Genomic DNA, 27,428 nt, shown 5'->3' with positions numbered 1-27,428 from the left:
TCATGTCTCATAAATTACTCAGGATTTTTAAAGGCCATATTAAGAACTAGAAGAACAAATGTAAGACCAATAAGAAGGATGTAAGTGACAACAAAAAGGAAAAGTGGAACAAGTGGTAGAGCTGCAGAAAGGGTACAGATCATAAAAAAAGCACTTTCAGAACCGCAACTGTCAGTACCAATAACTACCACCCTTCAGGTAAATTACAGGCAATCATTGCTGACAATTAGTCAAAATGGGAAAAAAAGATGCAAGTTATGGGAAACAGGGTAGAAAAGGAAGAAAGCCAAATTTATACTAATTATAGATAGAAAACACAATAAACAATCTTTAAAAATGACAAGATTGTATACAGTAGTGCATGCATTCAGTTAGATGACAACATTGTTAGCAATGAAGCATGATAATCTTACTTCTGTAGAGCCATCTCCTTCTGCTGATAGAGTTCATTTAGAATCTCTACTTTCTGCCTTAGTGTTCTGCATTCATCTTCCAGCACAGTTTTGGCAGACTGAAGTGAGCTGCGATCCTCTTCTAATTTCTTTATTTGGTCTACAGGGGATAAAACATTTTAGTTTTGTGTGTGTGCACAAGAACTGGAGAACTCGCTGGGGAGGGAGGCAGTATTAAAGGGGGTGAAAAAGATGGAAAGAGGATTTCTTTTTCAAACAGCAATTTCTTTTTAAGAAGCAACTTACCTTCCAGGTTACATTTAGTGGACATGGAGGCTCTGAGTTTACACTGTAAAAGTTTTAGATCCTCTTCAACTACCGATATCGCAGTCTGTGTCTAAAAATTGCAGAAGAGAAAAATATTCTTAAAGTGAGAATTCTTGATAGTAAATAGTCTTATATTTACTATTCTTAATAATAAATACTCTAATTCTAAATATTCTTGATAGTAAGAATATTACTATCACAGGCACTTAGAGTGGTGCTGGTTTAGTCGCTTAGTCATGTCTGACTCTTGCAACCCCATGGGCTGTAACCGGCCAGGTTCCTCTGTCCGTGGGATTTCTGAGGCAAGAATACTGGAGTGGGTTGCCATTTCTTTCTCCAGGGGATTACAGTACTCTATAAAAAGGATTATACCCGAGAAACGTCCATCATTTGCTTAATCTGAATTTTCACCTTCTCACTCCGGTCACCTAATAAAAAAAAACCAACAAAAGGATTTCATTGCTCTTTCCTTCCTTACTGTTTAACTATATGTCCTTGATTTCCCCCAAACAATTATCATGTTCAAACATTCAAAGAAAAAACAAACTAACCAAAAGAACTGATTAGCCTATTTGACTTCCAAGAGATTTGCAAAGTTAGATTGAAAAAATTAATGAATTCCCAGTCTGTACAGTAAAAACATCCATGTAGTTCTTGAGCAAGAAGAGATACGTGAAATATAGCTTTTCTTCTCTCTTGGACCTACCTGCCCCCAAATATCTTATTTAGAAAGACGCACTCCTCTTCTCTCCCCTTGAGGCCGCTACCAGGTGTAGTTTAAAACACTCCCAATACGGGCAACATTCAAACTGGGATTCATTGCCTAGAAATACGTCCCTCATCAGTAAACACTGCTGCCCTTTAGCTTCCACTCTCGTTGCTGAGTTTACAGCTCCCTCCAGCTCAGTACTTTTAAAATTGGTCTCGGCCCTAAAACCACAGAGCTACGGATACAGTACACATGCAGCTGAGAAACAAGTTTCTCCTCCTGAAGAGTGTTCAGGATGCAGAGGAGTGAGACAGGACTGATGCTGCTCTGGCGCCAGTGCACACACCCAGCTCTCAGTGGGATGGAAAAGCCATGTCAGTGTTTACTACAGGCCTGGCTGTACTACAACCCAGCATCCCACCTCGGCCCAGCGCACAAAGACCTGTAGTCCCTGTGTCCACAGGAGACTGGCTCCAGCACTTCCTTCCCACACCTCCCCCCGCAGGAAACCAAAACCTATGGATGCTCAAGTACTTTATATAAAATAGCATAACATTTGAACATAACCTACAAAGACCCTCCCACATATTTCACCTCTAGGTTACTTATAATACCTTATACAATGTAAATGCTAAGTAAACAGGTGCTGGCATGAAGCAAATTGAAACTTTGCTTTTTGGAATTTTATGGAATTTTTCTCCTCCCAATATTTTCAAACTGCAGTTGGCTAAATCTGCAGATGCAAACCCACAGATTTGGAGGGCTGACTGTACAAATTCAGTGACAGGCATCTGCAGCTGTAACCCTTAATAGGAAATTCAGTCCGCTGAAAAAAGCATCAGTGTACTTAAAGACAAGAAGGCAGAAAGAGGTCCAACTGCCCAGAAACCAATCGTACCTCCCACTTCTCCATTTGCTAATTCATCTGGTTCATTTCCTCCTTTATTTTGATCCTCAGATTCAGATTCACAATCTAACCGATTCAACTGTGTAATGCAGTTAGTCAAAGCCTAGAAAACAAGCAAAAGGATATTTATTAGAAATAGCCTCTCAATTTCAACTGCACAGATTTTATGAGAATTAAGCATGTATTCAGGAAAATGAACTCACATTAATATTGTCATCTTTGTGAGTGAGAGCCACTTCTAGATCTTTCTGAGACTTCTCATACGACCTGATTTGCTCACTGAGCTCAGCATGTGATTTACTCCAGTCTTTGATTTCTTGCTGCAACTGAAAAGTTAAAATACATGAATTTCCAAACATTACGGCTTCTGCAGAGGAGGCAGCAGGACCACATGAATGAGACAGGAAAGCAGGGAGCTGAGCTCCTCTCTGGCATGTCACCATGGGCTACGGCTTTGGGAAAGGGAGCGGAGAGAGTGGCTCCAACACTCAGAACTGCACTGAACATCTCAGAGCTGCCACGACATTGGTCTAGTGTACTGCATCCTCCAGAAAACTGTCGCCACTTCAAATAACTCACTTCCAGCAGGCACCGACGGGCACATACCTCACTGCCTACCAAGTCAAGACTCCACATCATGTAACCTTCTCTTGGTCAGAGAGGCAGCAACTTCTCAAAGGAGGGTAATAAACACCTAATTCTTTGGTCTAAGAAGCAAATCCATCGCCCCCTTGTGCCTACTCAAGTTAGTAACTGGTTGGTGCAGGATGAGACAAAAAAGACTAAACATTCTGATAGCTACAGGGAATTGTATAAAAGAGAAAACCCAGAACAGATGGAGAATGTATACATGCACTCAATCTGGGAAGCACAGTTTATACTTTGCATACCTAAAAATAGAACTCTGCATACATACTTCATTTTCTTAAAAACATATCCAAGAAGTAATAATACTTGGTTTTCTAGTTTAATCTATGATGCTAACTTTCCTTACCTGCTCTTTCTTCTTCTTAAGTCTAGCATTTTCTTCTTGAACCCGATGGCATTCAGACTTCACTTTCTCTTCACTAAGTTTAGCTTCATTAAGGGCAATTTGAACCTAATGCAAAGCACTGCTATTAGTGAAGTCGTTCCAATGAAAAACACACAAAAAAGTTATACTTTCCCAATTAATTCATATGGTTTTGGTTTTTTGCATTTCCTAGCACACATCAATGTTTGCTCCTCAAAATACTAAGATATCATATTACTGTCTTGCAGGAATTGTAGAGCTTTACCTCTGAAAATTCTGAGGCATTCACTGAGATAACATCCTTTAACTTCTCTATAGATTTCTTATTTTCTGATATCTGCAATGGGGAAAAAAAGGGCACAAAAATGTTTTAGGATTGCAGTAGAAATACTGGGATATATGATAAAAGGAAGAAACATTAACAAAACACATCCCAGTGCTATCCCCTAGGTACTGAGTAAAAGCAGAGTATCTAATTTTGGCCTATGAAAAAAGTCAAGAATGTAGAAACATAAGGAAAGAAAATACTGAAGACACAAACATTTCATACCATTCAAAACTTTCCTAGTTATGACATAATGTGCTACATGATGAGACTAAAAAAGTCAAAGCAAAGAAAATGAAAAAAAAAAAAAAAATCAATTAAACCAGTTCAAATCAATGAATTTTCCTAGTGGTCAAGAAAAAAAATCCCAAAGTCACTTAAAACTTCTCTTGCTAAACTAAAAATGACTGCACTTGAGGGAGAAGAGCCAAATCTCAGAAACAGAATTCCCAAATTTACAAAGATACTCTGCCTTGTCAAGGAGATGGAGCCTAACTCTTCACACTGTAACTGTGGGTTGTACACAGTAACTTTCTTCCAAACAGTATACTATGCAAAGGATGGAGAAAGGGTTAATTTCATAGCAGAGAAACCTGTCAAATACTACCTCAGTCAGGTGATCAAGCTTAACTGGGTATGCAATATACAGGAACATTCTCTACTATTTTTGCATCTTATATGTAATTTGAAAACTGTTCAAGCATTTAAAGTTTATTTTTAGAAACAAAACATGCAAAAATAAATCAAAACAAAGTACAAAGACCACACAAAGGGGCAACTATTTCTTCGTTGCTCTACATATTTCAAAGGGCAGGGCCAAGCAACGTGAAAATTACCCAGGACAGAGGACAAAAAATGTTTTCTAGGCCCATAAAAATAGTAACTTGGGGTATTAGTATTTAAAATCCCATAAAAATGCACAGGAGGTTCCACTTCTCTGACTTTCAATATGACTCTAGTTACAGCACAGGAAAATGCAGAGTTCATCTCACCCAACCTACAAAATAGTTCAAAAGCCAAATTATAGCAACACTTAACAGCAAAACTCTTACCAAGTCCTGATTCTTGGCATTCTGTTCTCTCTCAGACTCTAACATAGCGCGTAAACTTTTAGCTGTGTCTCCCAGAATTTCATTAGTTTCTTCAAGATTCTTGATTTTATCCTACAAAAATATGGATTAAAAACAACCATTCATTATTTTTCTTTTGTTTTTAGAATGTAATCTCAAAAAGAAGAAATTTTTACCTTAAACTTAATTGCTTCATCAGAAAGAATCATGTTTTGTTTCTTGGTTTCTTGAACATGTTTCTTTGATTCCTTGATCTATATAAAATAAAGCATTCAAACTTTAGAAACATAAATTATAGTGCTATCAAAACTTATCTCCAAATAGGAGATCCCTGAGAGAAGAAAGCAATAAGACATGGATGATGACTGCTTCATATTTGAAGAGTTTGTAGGAGATAATGAAACAAAACTATGATTTAAAAACACTGTAATAACTGAACTATAAGACAGGAGGAAATAAGACAGAACCACAGAGGGGGAGAGGAAATGAAAGAATAATACCTTCTGCTCATAACTTGACAATTTTTGTACAAGGTCTGCGTTTTCTTTCATGATATTCTTCAACTTCTCAGAAATTTGCTGTTCAGTGACTAAAAAGGGGGGGGAAATCCATCAAATTATCATGATCACTAAAAACTGAATTACCCAATGTATTAGCAGCAGACATGTTATCCAGCACTTTGAGGTAAATGAACTTAGCAGAACTATTACGCTTTTAAAAAGAAATCTGTGTTTAACAGCAATAAAGGTATAAACATATCATTAAAATTTAAGGAAAAATATAGTAATAACCCTTATTTCAAGGAGATTCCACTTCAAATTTATTTCAACAATAAGAAATATAGTAAAATGTTTTAGCTCAGTATCTTTCCCCTTTGTGAACATCTTTCTTCTCAGAAAATGTGATCACTTCAAATATATTTCATTTGAAAATAGAAACAGAAAATGCAAGCATACTGACTTATATCTCTATTCCTCAAATTATCTACATAAATATTTACTGTACTGAATAAATCATTAGCACAGGAACATATTCACAGGTATTAAGTTGCATTACATCAACATCCAAAGTCAGTCTGCTCAAACTGAATCTTCTCCCTACACTCACAACTTGTTCCACCTCATCCCCTCTCACCTACTAGCATTACCATCTACTCTGTCATCTAAGCATACAACCCAGGATTAGTAAAATGTTCAGGAATTAATCAGAGATCAGATGTCACCATTTCTACTTTTAGCTTACATAAAACTCAGATCAAATATCAATACTGAAGGTACAGCACAAATAACAAAATAAGCCTGAATATTTACCTTGATATACTCTACTCTTTACCTAAAAGAGAAAGAAATAAGCTTGATGTCAAGACATCTTATTAATAGAATTATTATAGTTCTTAACACAACAGTCAAATCATAACCAAATGAAAATTTAACAATGGTTTGATTAAGCATAAGGATCCACAGGATTAAAAAATAGGAAAAGGCTAAAAAAAACATTTCAAATGTAATTGGCAGTGATACTTCATTATAGTTCCTGAAGGATAAATGCACTAAGGTAAATACCTTATTTTTGCAATGAAAGACACATTCATGTATCCTTTAAATGAGCACCAATCTTAGTAAATGAGCACTTAAGTTCCATAATGGAAAGGGATTATTAGATATTTGAAAACTGCTAAGAGAGCAGCTCTTAAAAGTTCCCATCCCAAGGGGGGGAAAAATCTTTTAACTATGTATTGGTGATGGACTGTCAACTAGACTTTTGGCAATCATTTTGCAATATACACAAATATCAAACCATTATTTTACACACTCGAAACTAATATAATATTACTTGTCAATTATACCTCAATTTAAAAAAAGTGAAACGAAGTAACATTTTCCTGTTAAATACACTAATGCGTCATTTACCCAAAACCATTTATTTGACAGCCTCAAATAGCCAGAATGAGATCTAGAAACAAAGATAACTGAAAAAGACTCTGAGGAAACAAATTAAAGGCATAATCAGGGAACTAAGATATGCTTCTTCCACCAGAAGACATCTTACAAATCCTAATCAAAGTTGGCTACTGGGTGAATTTAGAAATCTAATAAATTAGACCATCTGATTTTCCCAACTCCCTAAAAATGGAGGTCATAAATCTAAAAGGGAAAAGACTACTGAGGGAAAAGTCGGACAAGACTTAGCAACTAAACAACAAAAGGAAAATATACAAACAACAAGAGAAGTAACAGCCAGTATCTTCTAAATCATCCCCTAGATGTTCTGAGAGAACAGCATTGAAACAAGTATACTATCAAGGGTGGAACGGATCACCAGCCCAGGTTGGATGCATGAGACAAGTGCTCAGGGCTGGTGCACTGGGAAGACCCAGAGGGATGGGATGGAGAGGGAGGTGGGAGGGGGGATCGCGATGGGGAACACATGTAAATCCATGGCTGATTCATGTCAATGTATGGCAAAAACCACTACAATACTGTAAAGTAATTAGCCTGCAACTAATAAAAATAAATGGAAAATAAATAAATAAATAAATAAATCATCCCCTAGCATCAGCACCAAATCCAACAAGCAGTACTCAATTTTTTCAAAAGTGTTACTGAATGTCTCTGTAACCTACTCCCTTTGTCAAACGTCATAAATGGTGATGAGATGCTCAGATCAGTCCACAAATCATCCACGATATCTCAGTATTATTATAATATCTAACACCATTTTTAATGATGCTCTCCACAAGAAACTACATTCAGTTTCAACACAGAATTAATGACAATTTCTCTAATGTCACAGTCTTGCTAATGAGAAAGTAAGCTTCCTTTATCCTCTCACCCAAAGCAACAAGTAGGAGAAAGAAGCAAGGAGGAAGAAGCAAGAAGCAGGCAATGAGAGTACGGAACAAGATCCTAAATGTTGAGACTGTGAGGCGGCAGTTAGCACATAAAGCCTACATAACCTTGTGTCAGACGTTTTGAGATGGGAGAATCAAGACTGGAAAATAGAAAATGGTCTCGCTGTCTATTCTCTCTTTTTTCCTTGTAGCTGAGGAAAAGCCTCAAGAGATTTAAAGGGTCTTCACAACAATCCAGGCAAAAGACCTTTGTTTTTAAATCATTTTACAATCACTTGTGCAAGGAGAGAGAGTTTATTAACAATGATATGACTGAGAGAATTAGGAAATCAGAAGACTCAATTTTAGAAAGATATGCATGCATCATAAAGTGGCTTCTGGCCACTTTACCTGCTAAGTTTCAACTGAAACCTTTTCATCTGCAAAGCTCATTTATACAGAATAACTTTTCTCCCAATTACATTAGATGACGGTGAAACAGGATCGTTAAGTATGTATCTGTACAAGAATACATACACCTATAAGCATGAAAGACAAATTACGCACAGGAAAGGACTCTAAGGAATAAAAATTTTAGCAGTGTCTATAGACACTACGTACTCTGTATTTCCAAATAAAAAGATATTTTCTGAACACAACAGCATATGATCAAATAGAAAATATGTGAAACATATATGTATGGAAAAAGACTGAAAAATTATTTTTGATATATATTTTTACCATTTGCAGCATTTCTTCTGTGTGTATATATGTTTTTACATAATAAACAGTTTATCTACACTTTAAAGTCTTGGTTGTGGCTTTCTTCCACTTAACATTAAATTGTGAGCATTTTCTGTGCCCCAGTATCTTTGAAATACATAAATTTTAAGAGCTGCCTAATATCTCATTATATGGATGTACAATAATAACCTGCCCCCACAACAGATCATTTAGGTTCTATCAAGTTTTCACTCTAATTAATATGGTTCCATTTTTAACACCCCATACATCTTTTAATTTATGACTGGTTATTTCTTTAGGATAGATTACTTGACATGGTATTATACTATACAAAAGGACATGAACATTTCTAAGGCTTCTGATTTGTAAACTAAAGTTTCCCCACTGAGATTATACACATGTCATCTTGTTCACCTAAGTCTTTACCAACAAAGATTACACTGAATTATTTTATAAAGTTAGCTTGGATTATAAGCATTCATTTGAGTTCAAGTTAGTAATTAAAAGAAAAGCAAAAGGGCCAGTGATATTCCTGTTTTAGTGAGTCTAAAGGTATAAATTAATTTACTCACAGCAAGGACAGTTCTCCAGAAGAAAACAGCAAATGAAACAATTCCTAAGGAGGCAGTGATAAGTACAGGCTTCCATGGCAGTCCATAAAAATCAGGCCCAGGCTGGACATCCTCAGGCAATGTAGCAAGGAGCTGGAAGAGAAACATTAGAAATAGTGGGAAACCTGAAAGAAATTTATGATAAAGTATCACAGAGAATCATCCACAGAAATCTAATTCAATCTCCATTAGACAGCGATCCCCTGAACGTTCTTCATTATTTCCACTGCTTAAAAGAAAAGAAGATACTGGCAGCCTCCTCTTTCCTGTTTGGCTTGAAGTCTTTTTAAACATTATAAATCTCAATCTCTTTATGTGGAGCATATATTTCCATTTTGCAACAGTCTCCAAAACACCATTTTGTCCAACACACGGGTAGAATCCCTGTGGATCACCCTTTTTCTCTGAGTTAATTTGTATGACTTGAGAAGCCACATTAAAAAAAAAATTGAAACATTACTATAGAAGCTTTTACAGCTGCTAATAAAACCAGAGTGATAATGAACACCACAAACAATTAGCTTTTCCTCTGAGATCTGAAGTCTTAACTGTTTTCTACTTACATAAAACCAAACACTGAGAAACTTCAGACAGTTCCCGATAACTGGTCTAGACAGACCGCTCTCAACTGGTTCCTAGAAATTCTGTTTCATTACAAACAGGGCATTACACTCTTCTCCTTTTCTACACTCTTTACTGTTGTACCGACCCCATCCCCCAACGGTGTCATGGGTCAAGTGAAAAGGACCTGCAGGGGCGTGATACTCGCTTATTTTGACCGTGACTGTACACTCGAAAGCAACACACTACCTGCCACATCAAAGCACTCAATTAAAAAAAAAAAAATGAAAGCGCCACAAAACCTTCTCAAATACACTCCCACCATCTCCTTAAACAGCACCGGAAAGTCCTGCCGCCTCCGGCCTGACACACACTTTATTTCTCCTCCGCCTGGTCAGGACACCCACTCCGCTCAGAACTCGTCCACCCGCCTGCCAGAGCTGAGGGTGAGGGCCGTCACCTCCAGAAGCCTGGCTATCAGGGCTGCGTAGAGCACCGACAGGGGTCCCAGAAGCTCCGGGTCCCCCGGGGAGGAGGTAACAGAAGGCACCGTGGCAGGTACTGAGTCCATCGTGACTGGACAGCGGAGCGCGGCCGACGCTTCCCTGGTGGACGGCACCAGAGCCCCTCTCTATCACCGCTTCCTCCTTCGGAAAAGACCCGGCTCAGGGGGCGGAAACTCGGACTGAACTTCGCCTTCCTCGGCCTCTGGCACTTTCGCCCCGCGCCTCCTGGAAAACACGTCATAACACACGGCCCCTGGCGGAAGTACGGACGCCGACGGGGGCCGGGCCCGCGGGGGGCGGGGCCACAGCGGAAGAAACCAACGGTCGAGCGCGTCGCGGGGAGAAAAGCAAAGACCCCGAGTGACAGCAGGGGGAGACGGAACGGCTCAGCAAGCGGGAGAGAAAGCGCGATTCCCTGGGCTCGGGAGTTTCGAGGACGATCAGCGGAGGCTGGGGGAAAGAAGAAGGTGGCCCACTCACGCCTGCCCAGAGCTGGACCCTTTTATCTCCAGGTGCTGAGACGCCAGCCGCTCCCGCTGCCTCTGATGGACCGCCCTCCGCCTCGGCCGCGACGCAGGGCCAGGTTCCCTCCCGGCCCTCTGCGGTCTCCGGCTTACTTTTTCCCTGCCAGGCTTCCTAGTGTTCGTACTGCCCCCACGTTCTCGCTGATGCCCCTCTAAGAAGTGTAATTCTACGGAAGCTTGTCATTTCTACACTTATTCCAGTGGGATCAGTTCTGGGTCCCATATTTTACGGTTTTAGGATTTGTGGAAAAGGACAAGGAACAGTCTGGAAATCGCGTTCTAAGGGTTGAAGATAATAAAAATATTTAACCCTAGGGGGTGGAGTGGCTGATGTTTTTAGATGTTTAAAGGTGTGTATGTGTATGATTTGAATATAAAGTCAATTCAGAAGAACAATTAAGCAGGGAAAGCTAGAAATAGAAGGGGGGTGGGGGGAGTAGTGGGCTAAGTCATGCTCCATAATTAAAACAGTATGGTACTGACCGGATAATCATACAGACAGACCATGGGACAGGATAGAAAAATCTAGAAATAGACCCAACTACATTGGCAATTTAGGGTACAGTAAGAGTCAACTGTGAGAAAAACAGACTTTTTAACAAGTGGCGTTGACATAACTAGATAATCAAATGGAAAATAATAAAAATGGGATTTTTTTTTCCCCCTCACTGTCCAAAAGGATAAATTCCAACTAGGTCAGAAACCTGAATGTAAAAATGAGAACAAGTAAGTACTAGAAAAAATATGGATGAATTTCTTGATTATTCAGTTCAGTTCAGTCACTCAGTCCTTTCCAACTCTTTGCAACCCCAGGGCAGCTGGCCAGCCCTCCCTGTACATCACCAACTCCTGGAGTTTACTCAAACTCATGTCCATTGAGTCGGTGATGCCATCCAACCATCTTATCCTCCATCATTCCCTTTTCCTCCTGCCCTCAATCTTTCCCAGTATCAGGGTCTTTTCAAATGAGTCAGTTCTTCGCATAGGTGGTCAAAGTATTTGAGCTTCAGCTTAAGCATCAGTCTTTCCAATGAATATTCTGGACTGATTTCCTTTAAGATGGACAGGTTTGATCTCACAGTCCAAGGGACTCTCAAGAGTCTTCTCCAACACCACAGTTCAAAAGCATCAATTCTTCGGCGCTCAGCTTCCTTTTATAGTCCAACTCTCACATCCATCCATGACCACTGGAAAAACCATAGCTTTGACTAGATGGACCTTTGTTGGCAAAGTAATGTCTCTGCTTTTTAATATGTTGTCTAAATTGGTCATAACTTTTCTTCCAAGGAGCAAGCGTCTTTTAATTTCATGGCTGCAGTTGCCATCTGCAGTGATTTTGGAGACCAAAAAAATAAAGTCTGACACTGTTTCCATTGCTTCCCCATCTATTTGCCATCAAGTGATGGGACCAGATGCCATGATCTTAAGTTTTCTGAATGTTGAGTTTTAAGCCACCTTTTCACTCTCCTCTTTCACTTTCATCAAGAGGCTCTTTAGTTCTTCACTTTCTGCCTTAAGGATGAGGCTACTGATATTTCTCCCGGCAATCTTGATTCCAGCTTGCGCTTCATCCAGCCAACTGTTTCTCATGATGTACTCTGCATATAAGTTAAATAAGCAGGGTGACAGTATACAGCCTTGACATACTCCTTTCCCGATTTGGAACCAGTCTCTTATTCCATGTCCCAGTTGTAACTGTTGCTTCCTGACCTGCATACAGGTTTCTCAGGAGGAGAAATCTGTATTTCCCATCTCTTTCAGAATTTTCCACAGTTGTGATACACACAATCAAAGGCTTTGGCATAGTCAATAAAGCAGAAATAGATGTTTTTCTGGAACTCTCTTGCTTTTTCGATGATCCAGCAGATGTTGGCAATTTGATCTCTGGTTCCTCTGCCTTTTCTGAATCCAGCTTGAACATCTGGGAAGTTCACAGTTCACATACTGTTGAAGCCTGGCTTGGAGAATTTTGAGCATTACTTTACCAGCGTGTGAGATGAGTGCAATTGTGTGGTAGTTTGAGCATTCTTTGAGATTGCCTTTCTTTGGGATTGGAATGAAAACTGACCTCTTCCAGTCCTGTGGCCACTGTTGAGTTTTCCAAATTTGCTGGCATATTGAGTGTAGCACTTTCACAGCATCATCTTTTAAGATTTGAAATAGCTCAACTGGAATTCCATCACCTCCATTAGCTTTGTTCATAGTGACGCTTCCTAAGGCCCACTTGACTTCGCATTCCAGGTTGTCTGGCTCTAGGTGAGTGATCACACCTTCATGATTATCTGGGTCATGAAGATCTTTTTTGTATAGTTCTTCTGTGTATTCTTGCCACCTCTTCTTAATATCTTCTGCTTCTGCTAGGTCCAGACCATTTCTCTCCTTTATTGTGCCCACCTTTGCATGAAATGTTGCCTTGGTATCTCTCATTTTCTTGAAGAGATCTCTAGTCTTTCCCATTCTACTGTTTTCCTCTATTTCTTTGCACTGATCACTGAGGAAGGCTTTCTTCTCTCTCCTTGCTATTCTTTGGAACTCTGCGTTCAGATGGGTATATCTTTCCTTGTACCCTTTGCCTTTCGCTTCTCTTCTTTTCACAGCTATTTGTAAGGCCTCCTCATACAACCATTTTGCCTTTTTACATTTCTTTTTCTTGGGGATGGTCTTGATCCCTGTCTCCTGTATAATGTCACGAACCTCTGTCCATAGTTCTTTAGGCACTCTATCAGATCTAATCTCTTGAATCTATTTCTCACTTCCACTGTATAATCGTAAGGGATTTGATTTAGGTCATACCTGAATGGTCTAGTGGTTTTCCCTACTTTCTTCAACTTAAGTCTGAATTTGGCAATAAGCAGTTCATGATCTAGGCCACAGTCAGCTCCCAGTCTTGTTTCTGCTGACTGTATAGAGCTTCTCCATCTTTGGCTGCAAAAAATATAATCAATCTGATTTTGGTATTGACCATCTGGTGATGTCCATGTGTAGAGTCTTCTCTTGTGCTGTTGGAAGAGGGTGTTTGCTATGACCAGTGCATTCTCTTGGCAAAACTCTACTAGCCTTTGCCCTGCTTCATTCTGTACTCCAAGGCCAAATTTGCCAGTTACTCCAGGTATTTCTTGACTTCCTACTTTTGCATTCCAGTCCCATATAATGAAAAGGACATCTTTTTGGGGTGTTCGTTCTAAAAGGTCTTGTAGGTCTTCATAGAATCATTCAACTTCAGCTTCTTCAGCGTTACTGGTCAGGGCATAGACTTGGATTACTGTGATACTGAGTGGCTTGCCTTAGAAACAAACAGAGATCATTCTGTCGTTTTTGAGATTGCATCCAAGTACTGCATTTCAGACTCTTTTGTTGACTATGATGGCTACTCCATTTCTTCTAAGGGATTCTTGCCCACAGTAGTAGATACAATGGTCATCTGAGTTAAATTCACCTGTTCCAGTCCATTTTAGTTTGTTGATTCCTAAAATGCCAATGTTCACTCTTGCCATCTCCTGTTTGACCGCTTCCAATTTCCCTTGGATCATGGACCTAACATTCCAGGTTCTTGTGCAATATTGCTCTTTATAGCATCAGACTTTACTTCCACCACCAATCACATCCAGAACTGGGTATTGTTGCTTTGGCTGTGTCTCTTTATTCTTTCTGGAATTATTTCTCCACTGATCTCCAGTAACATACTAGGCACCTACCAACCTGGGAAGTTCATCTTTCAGTGTCCTAGCTTTTTGCCTTTTCATACTGTTCATACTTGAGGTTCCCAAGGCAAGAATACTGAAGTGGTTTGCCATTCCCTTCTCCAGTGGACCACATTTTTTCAGAACTCTCCACCATGACCCATCCATCTTGGGTGGCCCTACATAGCATGGTGCATAGTCTCATTGAATTAGACAAGGCTGTGGTCCATGTGATCGGATTGGTTAGTTTTCTTGATTACTAGGAGTGAGGAAAACCTTCCTAATTATGTCTCAAGATCTAAAGGAAAAGATTTGTAAACTTGATTACTTAGAAATTAAAAAAAAAAAAGTGTTGTCCAACTCTTGGGACTAAAATAAGCAAAGTTTGACAGTGAAAACCTGAGGGAAAAAAATTTGAAATTTGTTACAAAGGGTTAATATTCCTAAAGAATAAAGAACTTTACAAATAGAGAAGTCAGCCAGCAAGCCTACAAAATATGAGCAGAAAAAAATGAAGATAGTCCTCAGGAAAGCAGCAGGAAGAGCTCACAGACATAGGGAAACATGCTCTGTCTCAATCGTAATAAAAGAAGTACAAATTAAACCTATATTGAGATACCATTTCTCACTTCTATTGGCAAGATCCAAACATTTAACAACATACTCTTTTAGTGAGAGAATGCAGAGGAAATGGGTACTTATACATTACTGATCATTATACAAAATGATACAAACCCCTATGAACAAAAATCTAGCAACATCTCCCCAAATTACCTGTGTAATAACCTCTGACACAACAATCCCTGTATATATATATATATATATAAATATATATATATATGGAAACTTCTAAAGATCTGTCTCAAAGATATTAGAACTAGAATAACAAATGCTAGAAAGATATATGTACAAAGCCTTGTTATAATAACAAAAGATTGGAAATAACCAAACTATCCAATGATAGAACAAATGTTGAATACATTAAAATGTACAGCTGACCACTGAACACCACAGAGATTAGGGGTACTAACCCTTCGTGCAGTTAAAAATCCCCACATATTTTACAGTTAGTGGGCTCTCCTTAGACAAGAGTCCTCCTGCCTTCGAGGATTCAACCAACTGTGGATTGTGTAGCACTGTAGTATGCATTTAATGGGAAAAAAAACCAAACATGCATAAGTAGGGATCCAAGCAATTCAAACTTGGATTGTTCAAGGGTCAACTGTAGTATGAAACTGGAAAAAAGAAATGAAATAATTTTATATACCGCTAGGGTTTTACTTCATATATATACATGAGAGAAGAATCTTACAGCTTCTAGGTATAACTGACATGTAGTAAACTACACTTACTTAAACGCACAATCTGATAAGTTCTGACAGATGAATACATCTGTGAAAACATCACACTCACAATAATGAACATACCCTTCACCTCCAAAAGCCTCATCATCCCCTTGGTAATCCCACCTCCTGCCACTTGTCATTCTTCCCTGCCCCTTAGCAGAATTGCTGTCCTAATAAATTAGTCTGCATTTCCTAATGTTTTATATATATGGAATAATTCGCTATGTATTCTATTTTCTCTGGCTTCTCTCACTCAATATAACTTGAGATTAATCTGTGTTGCTGCATAGATCAACAATCATTACTACTTTACTGCTGAGTAGCATTTCGTTGTATGGATAAACCACAATTCATTCACTTACTAACCAGCTGATGGACATTTCTGTTTCTCCACTTTTTGACTTTTGCAAACTGAGCTGCTACAAACCTTGATATACAAGGCCTTCTATGGATGTATAATTTGTGCTTGGTAGAAGAATGGCTAGATCATTTGACAGGTGTATGTCTACCTTTCTAGGAAACTGACCAACTATTTTCCAAGGTGGTGGTACCATTTTATATCCCCACGTGCAGTGTATGGTATTTCCAGTCCCTCCACATCTTCCCCAACACTTGGTCTTTTAAATTTCGGTTGTTATTTAGTCATGATGGTTTAAATTTGCATTTCCCTCATAATTAATTATGTTCAGCTTTTTATTTTTTGAACGTGTTTATTTGCTATCCACATCTTTTTTCGTGAACTGTTATTTTACTGGCTTATGTTTTTTCTTAGTGAATTTTGAGAGTTCTTCATATAATCAGGATATAAGTCCTTTATCAGATATATGCTTTGTAATGACTCCCTCCTAGTCTGTGGCTTGATACGGTTAAGTTTAAGCCCAGCATCTTTTTTTTTTCCTTCTGTTTATCCCATCTGTTCTTTGTTCCCCTTTTCCTCTTATTCTACCTTTTTTTGGATCACGTCTTTTTAATGATACTAATTTATCACCTTTGTTGATTTATTAGCTGTAATTCCTTGTTTTGTTATTTTAGTGGCTGATTTAGAGTTTATATTATACTATATGTGTGTGTGCTTAGTTGGTTGGTCGTATCTAACTCTTTGTGACCCCATGGGTTGTAGCCCACCAGGCTCCTCTGTTCATGGGTTTCTGCAGGCAAGATTACTGGAGTGGGTTGCCATCCCTTTCTCCAGGGATCTTCCCTATCCAGGGATCAAACCCGGATCTCCTACATTGCAGGTGGATTCTTTATTGTCTGATCCACCAGGGAAGCCCATACTATACTATACACTATACTATTATACTATACATCTTTAAATGATCAGTGATCACAGCCTACATTTAAGTGACACTGTACTACGTCATGTGTGCAATCAGACTTTTACAAGAGCTATCACCTTTCCCCCTCTCCTGATCAGTAGTATAAATACTATTGTTGTCATATATTTTATCCTTTACATATTTTGTAAACCCCATTATACACTGATAATATTTTTCTTTAAACAGCAAATTAACTTGTAAAGATATTTAAATAATAAGATAATGGTTTTATATATTTAGCCATATACCTACCATTTCTGGCATTCGTCACTACTCTGTGTAGGTCCATTATATCCATCTCTTGTCATTTGTCTTAAGCCTAAAGGTCTTCGCTTAACATTTCTTATGGTGCAGGTATCCTGGTGAATTTTTTCAGCTCTTGTATGTTTAGGTGGGGGGTGGGGAGAAGAGTCTTCATTTTTGAAAAATATTTTACTGTGTGTAATGTTGGAGATCAACAGTATTTCTCAAGTATATTAAAAGATATTATTCTACTATATTCTCCCATGCCTTGTTTCCAATAAGAAATCTGATGTCAATGTTATCTTAGTTCCTAAAATATCTCTTTTCTCTGGCTGACACTGCTCTTTATCACTTACTTTGCGCAATTTGATTATGATATATGTCCATTTGATCCCTGGGTCAGGAAGATCCGCTGGAGCAGGAGATGGCAACCCACTCCAGTATTCTTTCCTGGGAAATTCTATGGACAGAGGAGCCTGGTGGGCTACACTCCATGGGGTCACAAAACATTGGACATGATGAGCAACTGAGCACAAGCACATACCTTTGTGTAGTCTTCTTCGTGATTCTTATACTTGGGTTTCATTGAACTTGGCTCTGTAGGTGCAGCTTTCATAAAGTTTAGAAATTTTTCATCCTTTATTTCCTCAAATAATTTTCTGAACACCTCTCTATTCTTTCCTCCAGGGATTCCAGTTAAATGTATTAGATTGCTTGAAAAGTGTCCCCACAGCTCACTGATAATCTGTTCAGTTTTCTTTTTTTTCCCCTGTATGTCTCCTTTTAGATGTCTTCTATTGCTATATCTTCAAGTTCACTAATCTTTTCATCAACAATGTCTAGTCTAGCATTAATCCCACACAGTATATTTTCACCAGAGGCATTTCATCTCTAGAAGTTTGGATCTTTTCCAAAAAATATTTTTCATGTCTCTACATTAACTTTTTTAATATCTGAAATATGGCAGTAATAACTGTTTAATACCATCATCTAATTCTAACATCTCTGACAGTCCTTTGTTGGCTTTGGCTGATTTTTCTCATTATCACAGGTCATCTTTTCTTGCCTCTGCATGCCTGATAATCTTTGACAGGATGCCATACTTTGTGAATAAGTGTGATGCTCAATTTTTTAACATCAGTTTGACTGATCCTAGGGTACCCAGATTAAATGTTATTTGGGGGTGTGTCTTTGTGTGTTTCCAGATGAGATTAGCATTTGAATTGATACAATAAGTAAAGCAGATTGGCCTCCTCACTGTGAGTGGGGACCATTCAATCCATCGAGGCCCTGAAGAGAACAAAGGGCAGAAGGAAAAAAAGTGTCCCCTCCTTCTTGATTGCTCAAGCTGGAACATCAGTCTTCTGCTCCTGGTGCTCCTGGTTCTCAGGCCCTCAGACCTAGGGGAGAATCAGTTCCTCTGATTCTCAGGTCTTTGCACTTTGACTGATTACAACCCAACTTTACAGGGTCTCCAGCTTGCATACTGCAGGCTGTGGGACTTCTCAGCTCCATCTGTAACTCAATTCCTTAAACTAAATCTCTTCTTGTATGTATATCCTACTGCTTCTCTAGAGAACCCTGACTAATACACCAGATATTCTTAAGCTTTGTTCTGGGATGCAGGTAAATTGCTGGGGAACAGTTTGGTTCTATTGGGTCTTGCTTTTAAGATTTGTTAAGGAGGACAAAAACAGCATTTAGGCTGAGGCAAGACCCTTCTGAGACTCTACCCAATTAATTCCCTTAGAATTACGAGGTACTATTCCTGGCCCTGTGTCAGCAATTGTCTCTTCTACTCACTAGATCAAGGTCACTCTCTGACCTTGAGTAGTTTGTCACCCTCACGTGTGATCAGTACTCTGGTGAATACGCAGGGGCCTTTCAAAAATCCCCAGGGCTCGCTCTCTGTGTAGCTCTCCTCTTAGACTTCCACCTTGGGAATCCTAGCTGCTTTGCTTTTCTTGGACTTTCAACTCCATTTCCTCAGTTCAGGGTCCTCCTCTCTGTGCCACAGCCTGGGAGCTCTCTCAGCGCGGTGAGATGTGACAACTGTAAACCTCATGGCATTTGTTCTCTAGCTTTCAGACACTACTGTTCTTTGTTGCCTGATGACTTGAAAACTACTGTGTCATGTATTTTGTCTCAGTTTGTTTCTTTTTAGCTGTTTTAGTTAAGAGAGTAAAGCTGGTATCAATAAATCTACCTCGGCCAGATGCAGAAAAGTGGAAGTCGCTCAGTCGTGTCCGACTCTTTGTGAACCCCATGGACTGTAGCTCATGGGGCTCCTCTGTCCGTAGGATTCTCCAGGCAAGAATACTGGAGTGGGTTGCCATTTCCTTCTCTAGGGGAATCTTCCTGATCCAGGGATTGAACCTGCATCTCTTATGCCTCTTGTATTGACAGGCAAGCTCTTTACCACTAGCACCACATGGAAAGCCCAGATGCAGAAATCATTTGCTTATTTTTTAATGGCAGAGTAGATAATGAAATTAATTTTTAAATTACCTATAGAGGAACATATCAACAGGTTGGATGGAAATAGGACAAAAGTTAGACTTCTCTGAACAGACTTTGTTTTACAAATTGACTTTGGCTCTTGTAAATTTGTTAGATAATTATAAAGTTTAAAAATCTTAAAAAAAAAAAAAATCCCTAAAAATTGAAAGCAAAAATGAAACAACTAACCTAACTATGTCAACTTAACGGCAGGACAACATAAAAGGATTACTTTCAAGCATACCCCAGTAGGATACAGGTTAAAGACAAAAAGAGCTGCAAAATATCCTTGCAATATTTTCAGCAACACATTGTGGGTGGTAGTGTTGATACGGCATTTTTAATACTGTTATGTGAATATTGTAAAACAAGGTAAATAAATAATTATGTTGATGTCATTAAAAACTGGGACTTCCAACATCGGAGAAAGAAAATACAATGTCAGATAGACGTGGTTAAGTAAAATTCCATTAGCACCTGGAACTCTGATTGGGAATATCCAAATGGCATCATAATGAACAGTCACATAAAAAAATCCTCCCTTACATCCTAGCTTTGTCCTCTGAAAAGGCCTAGTAATGATGGCCAACTCTAAAGCAGTAAGTGATCTTAGTATCCAGAATGTTGCCTCTGAAGACCATTTCCCAGTAAAAGGAAAAAAGACTCTTTAGAGAAATAACTCCTTCAAGATCTGGGCAGGAAATGTACAAAATGAGCTTGGAACATCTTGTTACACTAGAAAGCAAGGAAGGTTATCAATGAGCACAAGATGATGTCAAGAGGCCAGGAGCCAAGCTGAAGAGGCAAAAATGGGAGAGAGTAAGCATTGATAAGAATAATAACTACTGTGGATTATAACAAATCAAATACTTTAAAATTCATGCATCCTAATGATTCTTAGAAAAGAGTTAGAAGAAACACACCCATAAACCTTTGGGGCACCTTTGGATAATGCTAAGACAACTCATTATTTTGAAAACTATTTAAACAGAAAGAATCAAATATTTATACTGCGTTAAGTATACAAACCAATTCTCAGTGTAAAGGATAGTTGATTATTAAGTGTCTCTTTGTAGAAGTGTCCCAGCCTTTAAATGATGTGGGAACACTGTAAGTAGACAGTTACCATCCTACAGCCTATAATGCAGACATTCTAATCAACGTCACCAACTGCTAGGAACGTCAAGAAGAGGGACATCTAGACAACAGACGCCTCCTGATGGAAGTAGGACATTTTCTATTAAGTATTCCTGCCAAACAAAAATGAAACTGAATCTGGACTCCCAATATGACTAAGCAATTACCAAGAAATATAAACAACAAGGGAAAATGTTCAATTGTACTAGAGGAACGCAGTTAGCAAAACCCACACTATGGTACTTCCTAGCAGCCAAACAAACCTGTCTCTTCAATGAATACACTGAACAAACAAACAAAATAAAACAAACAAACAAAAAGAAGACATGTATAGACTGAGTTAACTGATCTGATACTCGCCCTCCCACTGAAAATAACTAGAAAACTGGACAAAATTTATGGAAAAAAAAAAAAAAAGTTGTTCAGGTAGAGAACAAGAGGCAGCACACAATTGCAACTCCTAAGGAAAGGCTAACAAATTAGTTGAGCCCTGTGATCACCCGGCTTTTTACCTGGAGGCACTTTCTAGACCACAATACAGGGAAGATAAGCAAAATATACCAATCTTGCCAAGGAGGCGGAGATCAGAGTTCAGGGAGGCTGAGGTGCCTGACACAGGTACGGACAGTTACCGGAAAGATGAGAACTACAAAGAAAAAGAGTTCTAGGAATCTGCAAGGATGTCTCCTTCAGTCGTGGGCTGAATTCAAAGCAGCACCTGTATAAGCAAGATTCCTTGAGGATCAGCAGAGAACAACTACGGGCAAAAAGAACAACTTGCAAGGAGGCTGGAAGCTGAACAATTTCCAGTTAATGCAGGGCTGGGAGACATCTGTATTCCAGCTAGTCAGCATGAACTGACCTTAATGAATGCTCAGGGCATTTAGTAGATTCCAGAAGAATAACATCATTGTAGTAGGGAAACACTAGTCCTGGAGTAAATACTACTATACACACTATACCTCACAATAAATCTTAAAAATAGGACTAGAAAGGATCAAGCTGATCTTCAAGTAACTTAACAGTATAGAAAAACAAACTTCAACACTTTTTTAAAGGAAGCCACCAAAATCCAGGCACCCAACATTACATTCCCAGTGCCTAGTATTCAAAAAGAAACAAAAACAATCAAACCAAAAAAAAAAAAGGCAAAAAAAAAAAAAAACCCAGACAAACACAAAACCCCTAGATGTGAAAAAAAGCAGAAAAATGTATCCCATATAAGAGATAAGTCAACCTACAAAAATAGACCAAGAAATTACACGAGATGACAGAATGTTAGCTTTAAGGGGCTTTAAAAGAATCATTTAAAAATATATTGAGGAATTTTTTTTTAATGACCATAGTGAGGAGAGAAATGGAAGATATAAAATAAAACTAAGTGGAACTTTTAGAGTTAAAAAATAAAATAGCCAAAATGAAAATTTCACTTGATGGCTTAAGAGCAGATAAAATACCACAAAAGATCAATAAACTTAAAGATAGCAACAGGAAGTACTTAAATTGAAGCTAAGATATAACAAGACTAATAACAACAAAGAACAGAGCCTCAGTGACCCGTGGAATTACATAAAATGAGCTAACATAAATACAATTGGAGTCCTAGAAAGAGAGGCAAGAGAAGGGTAAACACAAAAATTTTTGAAAAAAAGGTGAAAACACAGAACTGCATACAGAAAGGGTGAATTTTACTAGATTTAAATTATGCTTTAATTAATCTGACTTTTTAAAAAGGTGTTTATTCATAGATGCTACGGTCATCTACACAGAGAATCCTATGAAATCTACACCCCCCCCCTTAGAAATAATAGATAATTTAGAAAGATAATAAGTAAATTTGATAAGATACAAGGTCAGTACAAAAAATTCAACTGTATTTCTAGGTATCAGCAAAAAATTGCGAACAAAATGTAAAAAAATACCATTTAGAACATCAAGAACCATGAAATACCTGACATACATAAACAAAATATGCATGAAACTTGTACACTGAAAAGTACAAAGCCCTGTTGAGAGAAATTATAGAGATCTAAATGAATGCAGAGATGAACTCAGTTCATCTTAATTAGAAGCCTTAATATTTGTTGATACCAGTTCTTCCCAAATTCATCTATGGATTCAGTATAAGAACAATCAAACACTCAGCATGAGTTTTTGTAGAAAGTCGTAAGCTGATTCTGAACTTTATGTGGAAATGCAAAGGAAATGCAGTGACCAAAACAATTTCACAAAGGAACTACCTGATTGCAAAACCTACTATAAAGCTATAGTAATCAAAACAGTGTGGTATTGTCTTAGGATAGGATCAATAGAACAGAATAGAGTCCAGAAAAAGACATATATATGTGGTCAACTGATCTCAACTCAAGGTGCCAATGTAATTTAAAGGGGAAAGAAATGGTCTGGGAGCAAATGGATATCCATTTGGGGGGAAAAGATGAAACCTGATCTCTACTTCACAACATTCACAAAATTTACTCAAAATGGAACAAAGTCTTAATCATGAAAGGGTGTAACAATAAAACTTCTAGAGGAAAATATGAAAATATTCACATCATTGGAACTGCCTATGATTCCTCAGGCAGGAGACAAAAGGCACTTACCATAAAAAGTGAACATTAATAAAATGGTGCTCATCAAAGTTAAAAACTTGCTCTTCAAAAGACAATGCTAAGAAAGTGAAAGGCCAAGCCAGAGTCTGAAAGAAATTATTTGCAATATGTATCTGACAAAGGAGTTGTATCTAACTTATATGAATGTACAGAACTCTTAGACTTTAATATTTAGAAAAAAACCAAATGCCAGTTTAAAGAAGGACAAAAGATTTAAAGAGCTATTTCACACATAAGCCCATGAAAAAGGATGGCCACATGAAAAAGTGCTTAACCTCATTAAGCATCAGGAAATATAATTAAAACCTCAAAGGCATGCCCACTAGAATGGCTACACTTTAAGGCTGATAATACCAGACATTAGCAAATATGTGACCAAATGGAAGTTTTAGAAATTTTTAGTGGAAACATAAAATGGTACAGTCACTTTTGAGAGCAGTTAGGCAGTTTCCAAGATAAAATAAACTTACCATGAGGCTGGGCAGTTTCACACCTAACTATAAATCCATTTATAACTATGATTCTACAACAGGAAAAGCTAATGTACAGTGAGAAAAAGTTTTGTCAATGGTTGCCTAGAACAGGTGGTTTGGGAAAGATACACTGAGAAGGTATGCAAGGGAACTTTTTCAAACAAAAGAAATGTTCCATATTTGGTTATGGTTGCTTTTACATGAGTGTTTACATTTGTTAAAATTCATTCCTAGAATGGGTACACTTTGTTATATGTAATTTACATCTGATTAAAAGGTTTATTTAAGACATGTATGAACCCCTTAAACTTTTGGAACTCAAGATCCTGAACTGAGTAAAAACAATTTTAAAAGGAAGGGAGGGGATTCTGAAATGTGTCAAAAAATGGGTGATATTAAGGAATTACTGTTAAGTTGAGTGAGTGATGGGCCCATAATTTCATTTTACTATTCTCTCTTTACTATTACCATTTTGAAATTTTCCATGCTAAAACACTAAAGAAAAAAAAATGAAAGCATAACTTCAAATATTTAAATGATTACTATGTAAAAAAGGAATTCGATTCTAAGAGGAAAAAAAATCATATGGAGAAAAATTTGGAGTCAATATAAGAATAAACTAGCCAACAGAGCAATGTGTGGTCTTATAAGACAGATGACTCACACTAGGAATTGTTGATGCCCAGACCCCATAACTACTAGTCAGGGCTGGAGTAGAGGAAATTTAGAGCAGTTTGTGAAAAGTTGAATTAGTTGCTCTCTCAGATCTCCTCTAGCCTGGAGATTCCATCAACTGCTGATCTATGCATCTGACTTCTGGTGCAATTTTCCCAAACAAGTCAGCACCCCATTATTTCCCAGCTCTACAAAGAGTTATATATACCACTTATCTGATACTTTACAACAGCTATTTCATGCTTCTCATTTTTCCAATTTCCATATATATTTGATATATCCTTTTTTAAGCCTTTCATAAATCAGAATCATGCTTTATACCTCTTAGACTCTGCTACGCCTAGCATAATACTCTGCACATATTGGGCCATCCAAATACTTTCTTGATGATACCTTTCAAGTCACTGTTACTTTGTAATACGCACCCTTTTCTCTTGCCACTCATGTCTGTGTCTTCTCCCGTTATCCCTCAAGCAGAAACAATATCCTCTACCACATCTGTGTCCTCCATCCCAGTCCTAGAACAGGGCTCTGTGCATACCCACCAATAAAATGAACTCCTCCCACATGTGGAGGCTGTTAAGTTTTAAACGTGATGATGATTCATGCTGATAATCAAATTCTAATTCTGAGATCGCCTTCATCACTGAAAATTTCCTTCAGAATTCTAACTGCACAGGGCATACACATTCACTGGGGTGGCTGCCACTACCACAAACATGCAGAAAACTGAAAAACGGTTTGGTTTTCCTCCAACTTTCCCACCCTGGCAGCCTTTCTCCTGAATTCCCTGCAGTATCCAACGTTTTTATACTGCCCTCTCCGATCATCCAAATAAGAAGCAGGCAGGGGATGAGATCTTATAAAATGCCAGGCACTACACTATATACTTGATATTATCAATTCATTTAATTCTTACACTGGGGTAGGTATTATTTGCATTTTAAAGATGAAAAAGCTGAGATTCAAACTTAAGTAACCTGCCCAAGTTTCTAAACGACGAACCTGGGATTTGAAACCAGATTATCCTCACTCAAAGCCCATGCATATAACAGAACAAAAAAATAACCCCTCTTCCTTAAAAAGTCTTGAAATAACTGAACGTGGAGGATAGATATTTTTGATGCAGAGTATACTTTATAGCTCCAAGGGTAACTTGGCCTCTGAATTCTGAAAGCTTGCTCATCATTTACACATCATTTACCAAGAAGAATGTCCAATTCCAGAAAATACCACAAGGGGGCGCAAAGCCCTAAAAAGCTTAGATAACATTCAATGGACAGACTAAATGTCTCATATGGATCAGAATTCCTTAGACAGATAAATTTGAATAAATAATTCTGCCATAAGTGACTCTTTCTAAGAACAAATATGACCATATGTATTTCCTGCTTAAAACCTTCAACGGATCTCTAACACAACCTACCGTGACATACAACCTCCTGTACCTGTGCCCATCTCCCTCCACAAGACTACACACGCCCCTCGAACTCTATACTTGGACAACGCCAAGTAACCTTTTCTTCATGTCCCATTTCTCCAAACGTACTACTTCTGTGTGATTGTGCACTCCACCCATCCACCTCCCCAGGCCTATTCAACAACAATTACACATCAAACTCACACGGATCCTACAACTCTGCTCAGAAGATATCTCAGCTAACTTCTGACCTTCTCTGCCCATCCTCGCACCTCAGTGAATCAATTTATTTGACATACTATCACACCATCAGGTAAATAAGTACGTCTCTTCTTTCCCACATCATGTTGTGTCTCAAGTGAATTTCATTCTCTCCCTGTTAGACTGAAAGATCCCTGAGGGAAGAACAGGTGTGCCGGTGCCCGGCACTGGCCGCCAACGTTATCTCCAAGTGCTGAACTGAACCAAGAACCCACCACCATCACACACCTGTGGCTTATTTCAGAGGCTGCCTACAAAGGTACAGGAGTAATTTTCATAAAGACATTTTAAATTCGTCACCTCACGCTTAAAATCAACTTGAAAATTGTAATAATTAACATTCGATTTGAAGAATTACATGTCAAACTTACCGTCTTAGTTAAACGAAACATGAGTGAGTATATGAAAACAACTGCATTTTCCAGGGGCGTGACACTTGCTGGTTCTTCAGTATTTGTTGCCAGCTGCTTTGGGGCATCAACAGCATCGACAGGAGTGCCTTCTGGTGTAATTATCCCTAAAGCTGAAGGAGAATGCAAATATTTTATTTAAACTTCAGGATAAGTTTTGTTTCTCTTCATTTTAAATATTTATCAAGTGCCCATTGAATATTAGTCTCTCTGCCTGGATATGTGCTTCTCCTGAAGATACTTATATATTTTTAAAAAATGTCAGCACCCCCATTAGAGCCATCACATCCTCAATTATAAAATGAACACTATCTCCGTCCCAATCTACCTGCCAGCAATTCCTCCATCACATCCCTGTCAATGCAACTGCTGTCTGAATAATACAGATTCACGGTGATTGAGGAACACAGAATTTTATGCTTTTCCTATAGACACACTATCACATTTAACAAACATTTATTGAGTGCTGGTGACGCACTGTATTAGAAACTTCAGGCAAACAATGAGAAAGAGAAGAGTGTCAGCTTGCAGACTTGCACCCATGCTCAGCACAGCATCTGGCACCTGGGAGGCAGTGAATGCATGAATGACAGCTACATAAGGGAGGATGGCAAACGCCGAGACGGAGGGGACCTGCTCACAGGCAGGGGCCTGGTGTAGCTCTGCAAAAGAGGTCGAATTCTACCTCTCCCTGGAAGGATCTCTACGTGAGATGGTGGTAGGGAAGGAATTTCAGGAGTTTGGGGGGTCTGGGGTGTTTCTTATAAACAGCTAGGAGTCCAAGAAGTAACTAATGAGAAGCAGGATTAGTTGCCACGCAGATGCCTCCAACCCT

General features: G+C 38.4%; 1 protein-coding gene across 5 annotated transcripts in view; it reads right to left on the bottom strand.

Annotated features, from left to right (window-relative positions):
- MIA3 (MIA SH3 domain ER export factor 3) overlaps positions 1–27,428 on the bottom strand; it is a 55,989-nt gene that overhangs the window by 11,396 nt on the left and 17,165 nt on the right. For 3 of the 5 annotated variants that reach the window (XM_061160087.1, XM_061160084.1, XM_061160085.1), the window contains exons 6-18: positions 26,555–26,706; positions 8,889–9,020; positions 6,053–6,074; positions 5,243–5,331; positions 4,919–4,996; positions 4,725–4,835; positions 3,613–3,684; positions 3,330–3,434; positions 2,539–2,661; positions 2,327–2,438; positions 1,092–1,147; positions 699–789; positions 414–552 (exon numbers count right to left, since the gene is read on the bottom strand). In XM_061160087.1, the coding sequence (XP_061016070.1) occupies positions 414–552; positions 699–789; positions 1,092–1,147; positions 2,327–2,438; positions 2,539–2,661; positions 3,330–3,434; positions 3,613–3,684; positions 4,725–4,835; positions 4,919–4,996; positions 5,243–5,331; positions 6,053–6,074; positions 8,889–9,020; positions 26,555–26,706 (1,282 nt within the window). Of the gene's footprint in view, positions 1–413; positions 553–698; positions 790–1,091; positions 1,148–2,326; positions 2,439–2,538; positions 2,662–3,329; positions 3,435–3,612; positions 3,685–4,724; positions 4,836–4,918; positions 4,997–5,242; positions 5,332–6,052; positions 6,075–8,888; positions 9,021–9,948; positions 10,227–26,554; positions 26,707–27,428 lie in introns of those variants that run through there. The other 2 variants (XM_061160088.1, XM_061160086.1) reach the window with 2 other exon arrangements.

This window comes from Dama dama, chromosome 14 (genome assembly GCF_033118175.1).
Source record: "Dama dama isolate Ldn47 chromosome 14, ASM3311817v1, whole genome shotgun sequence".
NCBI lineage: Eukaryota > Metazoa > Chordata > Mammalia > Artiodactyla > Cervidae > Dama > Dama dama.
Note: the sequence above shows the minus strand (reverse complement) of the source record. Positions and strands in the feature narration are given on the sequence as shown.